The sequence below is a fragment of the Myotis davidii genome, unplaced genomic scaffold (assembly GCF_000327345.1).
Source record: "Myotis davidii unplaced genomic scaffold, ASM32734v1 scaffold73, whole genome shotgun sequence".
Lineage (NCBI taxonomy): Eukaryota > Metazoa > Chordata > Mammalia > Chiroptera > Vespertilionidae > Myotis > Myotis davidii.
Window position 1 is genome coordinate 4,983,628 of NW_006286675.1, and position 6,111 is coordinate 4,989,738.

Genomic DNA, 6,111 nt, shown 5'->3' on the forward strand with positions numbered 1-6,111 from the left:
TATTTCATGTGTTTGTAAGGAGCTGGGATCTCTGGAGGCTTTACCACTTTTTTATATATTCAATGGTTTTCTCTCCAGTGAGATTTCTTTTATGTTTTTGAAGATCACTGGGATACCTAAATGCTTCATTACATTTTTTATTTATATGGCTTCTCTCCACTGTGATTCATATGTTGGAAAACTTTGATAATATCTGAAGCCTTTCCCACATTCTTTACGTTCTAAGGTTTTCTCTCCAGTATAAATTATTTTATGTGTTTTTAAGTAACTGTTCTCTGTAGGTTTTACCACATTGTTTACATTCATAGGGTTTCTCTCCAGTGTGAGTTCTTTCGTGTGATTGGAAACCTAGATGAGAACTGAAAGTTTTACCACACTGCTTACATTCATAGTTTCTCACCTGTGAAACTTTTGGTTTGTTGGTAAGTCTCTATCAGGAGTCAGTTAATCATGTAGGTGTGATTCTGATTAACGGGCTCTTCAGAAAGCTTCTGTCACCTTCCTTGAACTCCAAACTCTGTCTTTTCCACTTGGCAAGGTTGCTATGCTTTACTTGGGGTTCCCCTCCCTGCACCAAGGTCCAGAATATGCCTCCAGGCAGTAAGCCACACTGACCGGGCTCACCTCCCCTGTGTCCCTTCTCTCAAGGTCCAGTATTATGTTGCCTTTTGTCCATGTCTGAAAGCAGCTCTTTTATGTATTTCTCTTTATATTATACTAGAGGCCCGGTGCACACTTGGGGGTAGCGGGGTTCCCTCAGCCTGGCCTGCACCCTCTCGCAGTCCAAGAGCCCTTGGGGCATGTTTGACTGTGGCTTAGGCCCATGGGAAGTGGACCTAAGCCATCAGTTGGACATTCTTAGCATTGCCACAGAGGCGGGAGGCCCCGCCACTGCCACTGTTGCTGGCCAGCCGTCAGCCCAGCTTGTGGGAGCGCACTGACCACCAGGGGGCAGCTCTGGCCCCACCCCCCATCGCCCCTCCGCAGCTACCGGTTGCCACCGCCCCCCTGATTGCCATTCCCTCCCTCTGCCTGCTGACACCCACTTGGCTGGTCTGGCGCCACCCACTCATAGACCCTGCCACCCACCGACCAGTCATGTTTTCCTTTGAATCCTTCAGCATATTGAGCTTATTTATAATAGCTGTTTATAAAAAAAATCTTTGTCCGCTAATTCCATCATCTGTCATTCCTATTACTAATTTTTCTCCTGGTTTTGGGTTGCATTTTTGCCTGCTTTTTGGCATGTCAATTTTTGATTGGATGCCAAATATTTGTGTTTTTGAGCATTTGGATTTTGTCTTCTTTCAAAGAGTATTAATGTGTGTTTTGGCTGACAAAGTTATTTCCTATATAGGGTATATCTAAAATAATCTTTATTTTAGGACTTATTAACCTTAATACCAGGCCTTTTCAAGAGGATATATCTTAAAATAGAAAATTATGGCCCTAGCCAGTTTGGCTCAGTGGATAGAGCATCAGCCTGTGAACTGAAAGATCCCAGGTTCGATTCCGGTCAAGGACACGCCCAGATTGTGGGCTCAATCCCCAGTGGGGGGCTTGCAGGAGGCAGCCAATCAATGATTCTCTCTCATCATTAATGTTTCTATCTCTCCCTCTTCCTTCCTCTCTGAAATCAATAAAAATATATTAAAAAAAGAAAGAAAATTATGGGGTCATTTTTCTTCCTTGAATTACTTGTGGTACATCTAAAAATCACTATGTCTTAGGAACAAGGAAATATATCTCCAGTGCCAAATATAGTCTTGATAACATAATATGTGCACAATAGATATTTGTATGCTAGGTTATAAAATATGGTGATTTTATACTGCAAAGTATGCTTCTAAAAGTTTTATGTCTCTTCAGGTATTTTATGCACGGTGTGTGTCGGGAAGGAAACCAATGCCTGTTCTCACATGACTTGGCAAACAGCAAGCCATCCACCATCTGCAAGTACTATCAGAAGGGCTACTGTGCCTATGGAACTCGCTGCAGGCAAGAACCCCGCCACTGCCCCAATTGTTATACTGGTTAAATATTATCTGGGATTCGGATCCTTCATTTGGAACATGGATCTTGAGGGGAAATTTTAAATTTAAAAGTAATATGACAACATTACGAAAAGTATGGCAAATAGTTTTGAAACCTCAATTTCAGTACCCCAAAATTAATTTTTTCAGAATCACTTTTCAGGCCTTATTTTTATAAGTCTGTAGTTACAAAATTGCACTGATGGTATATATAAAATTTTATATCTTGCTTTTCCCCCCTACTTAACCTGTCATAAGCATTTTTCTATGCTGCTATTTTATGTTACATAATGTTAACAGACCATTTTATTAACTGTGACTCCATTAGAAATTTAAATGGCTTCCAGTTTTTTGCTATGAACAGTTACGTGTCTAGAGTCTTCTTTTTACCACTGACATATGTAGGCAACTTTGTAACTTTTAAACAAGGAAATACTCCAAAAACCTGTTCCTGTCCTTTCCTAATGAAGAGCTGCTCTGTTTTTTCCCGGGTTGCAAAGCTCCATTGAGTCCTTCTTCTGGCTGCCTATGTGATAATGGAAGTTGGCCCACCTTGCCCTACCCCTGCCAGTAGTGCCCCAGAGAGTCAGGAAGGCTGGTCTCCAGCTGTTACACTGGCCATTATTAACATTGTGGGGACTCCTGCCCAAAAGAACACTGGATTGGAAATTTCAGTTCAACATCTGTCTGGAATTTTCAGGGTTTCTTTTTGTGGTCTGAGGCAATATGTCTGCCCCACTCATGTCCTACAAAGACACAAGTGAACTTTCTACTCACTCTGAACTGCCAGGCAGTTTTTTAAATTGATAATCCTTTTATCAGTTAAAATATGGGGAGAGATTATTTCATTCTCCACCTCTGCAAATGGAGCAGAAGGAAGGGCAGTGTGGGAGACATGTGCTTGTAGTGTGTCCGTAATGCATCTGCTGTGTGTTTTGTTTAGATATGATCACACAAGGCCCTCTGCTGCAGCTGGTGGTGCTGTGGGCTCCATGCCCCACAGTGTGCCCTCCCCGGGCTTCCACAGTCCTCACCCTCCTTCCGACCTCACTGCACCTATTGTGAAAACTAACTTACATGAGCCTGGGAAACGTGAGAAAAGAACATTGGTACTTAGAGACCGAAGTGAGTGAGCAGAATCCTTTTGTTGTCTCTTTTTGAAAAGCAGTCTTGTCTTGTTTTTCATATTCCTTTCTGGTCTTTTGACAAGAGGGTTGCTAACCTAATACCCCTCCAACCTGTCTGAATGCAGTCACCAGATCTGTCCTGAGAACGGGCTTCATTTGGCTGCAGAATATTTAGATGGTGCATTTGGCCTTCTGCCCAAGGCTGGGCTGGGCCCTAAGTTTGGCAAAATATAAACAGTGACTTTTTTGTCAGCTTGTAACTACCGTCTACATAGGGTTGTTGCCCAGTTCTGAGGAGCACCAAACTGTTCATTTCAAAGCTACATGTTTAGATAAAGAGCATGCATCACTATTTTACCTCTAGGTCAGTACATAGTCTTAGTTTTTATGCTGAGCCAGTGTTTGCCATTTTAGGTTGTACTTTTATTAGAATAGTAAGTTGGGGTTTGGGGAGTGGTCTGTACCCTGGAACAGGATTTGGGCAGGAAGAAAGCTAAAAATCATAAAAGTTGTTTTTGTTATCTGGTGAAGGGATTTCTAGATCTCGGAATTGTGTGATTTTAAGTTAGGCAGATTCCATCCTAAGCAAATAAGTGATCCAGTTAAATATGTCCCCTCTAAAAAGGCAAGAGTGTGTATAATGGGAAGGGAAGGGCTCCAGGTGTGAGAAGGGGAGGCCATAGGACAAATTTCACATTGACCCCAGGACCCTAAGACTCACTCCAGGTTTTCATTATTTCTAATTCACTTTAAAATGATACATAACTTGACTGGTATAACGGAAAACACTGTATTCTATTGACCACATTCTAAATTTTTTTTTTGACACACACACACACACACACACATTGATACATATATTTTCATATTAACTGGTCCAAATGTTGACATTTCTATACTTGCTATTTTTAAATAGCAACTTTAGTGTTCTTTTGTATAAATACATCATGGTCTGTTTCCCTGTGTTGCTAACTATGCTTTTAAGTTAATGTCACTATGAACATTTTATGTTGTTCCTTTTATTTTTTCCCTCTTGGCCTGTTTTTTTCTATGTGTTCCAAGAGTGAAATTCCCAAGGTCAGAGTTGCTTAATCTGTTAGTTTTTGACTACCTGCTTACCAGAATGGCTGGGCCCGTTTTCATTTATGTGTGCTGTGTGTTTTGTATTAAGATCTCTCTGGCATGGATGAAGAAAAGGCTTGCCCAAGTGTGGTGAATAATCCAGGAGGCAGTGATGCCCAGAGTAGCCCAGAGATGAAGCCGAATTCCTACCTTGATGCAATAAGGAGTGGCCTTGATTACTTAGAAGCCAGCAGCTCCTACAGCAGCGAGGAGCAGCTATGCCCCTATGCAGCCGCCGGGGAGTGCCGCTTTGGGGATGCTTGTGTCTACCTGCATGGAGAAATGTGTGAAATCTGTAGGCTGCAAGTCCTGCATCCCTTCGACCCAGAACAAAGGAAAGCTCATGAGAAGGTAAAGTTACAAGACTGTATGAACTCATTTTAAAAAATTTGAAATGCACTATGTGACAAAATTGTTGGTATTTCTGCAAGCATCTGATTGCCAATAATACCTGTATTTTGTACCTGGCATATTTACACCCTATTTTCAAGTCCTTTTTCTATTGTCATTTGACAATTCTTGATTATTTAGAATAAAGGGAAAAGGAGAAACCTCAGAAGCATAAAGCTATGCAAAGTTCAGAAAAATCAATCTAGCCTCAGGAGCCTAGTGTGTGTTTGTCACACACATAACACATACACACCCTTCCTCCCTAGGTTTACATAGCATTGTGGCTATAATCTAGCCATGCTGAATTCTGAAAAATTTGAGGAGCCCAAATCATAGAATTTGAGGAGCCAAGTGTTGGAAAGGTCATTAGGTGCCAGTGTAGGAGGCACTGCCTCACAGTGGGCCCTGTGCTTGGTTCAGGGCTCTGAAGATGGGTGAGAGAGAAGGGGAGGAGCCCATAGCTGAGGTGTAGAACCCCTGAGTAGGAGCTCCCTGTATGTGGAGGTTGTGTCCGCCAATTGCCTTATTGTCTTCCCAGAGGTGTTCAAATGAGTGCAGAATTAGAGCTTCACCCAGGTGTGCTGAGGTCTTTGTGCTGTGCATGTTGATTTATCTCACATCTGTGTCCACTGTGAGCACTGAAGGGCAGAGCCTCGGTCTTTGTACTCTTTTCAGACTGTAATGCCTGATACACGGTACTGTAAGTCACCTGCTTACTGAATAAATGAATTCATTAAGTAATTCATTCTCTTGAGAAGTGGTGCTGCTTACCTCTGACTCTGTACTGCCAGCCTGATATTTTAGGTTAAGAATTATTTGGCATTTCTGGTATTGGTGTGGGGAGGGCTGATTCAGAGGAGCAAGGAGACCAGGGTCCTGGTTCTTGTGAACTCTGTGATCCCACACTGGTGCTCTAACCTTTGGGACATCCATGGCCTCAGCTCTAAATTGGAAATGACCATATCATGCTAGGAAAGCAAGGGGCTGGGCCAGTGATGGCTTGAAGTCCTTTTTGTGTTCTGAGAGAGTGCTGTATCTTGAATCCAGGGATTGCTGTACCCTGTATAAAACAGCCAGTCTGTGTTCCTTTCTGGTCTCAATTGTGGTGGTGTGGCTGGCAGTTGCCCTCTGGCTCTCCCTGCTACTCAGCAGCCCAGAACCTAAGGTTTCCCTCCTCTCTCTGTACTTCAGATCTGCATGTCAACATTTGAACATGAGATGGAAAAGGCCTTCGCCTTCCAGGCAAGTCAGGACAAAATGTGCAGTATCTGCATGGAAGTGATCCTCGAGAAGGCATCTGCCTCTGAGAGGAGATTTGGGATTCTCTCCAACTGCAATCACACGTACTGCTTGTCCTGCATCCGACAGTGGAGGTGTGCCAAGCAGTTCGAGAACCCAATCATTAAGTAAGTACAGTAATGAGTCCTAGCTGTAGAAAT

General features: G+C 42.8%; 1 protein-coding gene across 1 annotated transcript in view; it reads left to right on the forward strand.

Moving 5' to 3' along the window:
- Positions 1-400: 400 nt before the first annotated feature.
- MKRN2 (makorin ring finger protein 2) overlaps positions 401-6,111 on the forward strand; it is a 15,495-nt gene continuing 9,784 nt past the window's right edge. The window contains exons 1-5 of the mRNA XM_015560383.1: positions 401-422; positions 1,870-1,998; positions 2,977-3,158; positions 4,332-4,633; positions 5,864-6,078. Of these exons, the coding sequence (XP_015415869.1) occupies positions 1,877-1,998; positions 2,977-3,158; positions 4,332-4,633; positions 5,864-6,078 (821 nt within the window). The 5' untranslated portion in view covers positions 401-422; positions 1,870-1,876. The remainder of the gene's footprint in view (positions 423-1,869; positions 1,999-2,976; positions 3,159-4,331; positions 4,634-5,863; positions 6,079-6,111) is intronic.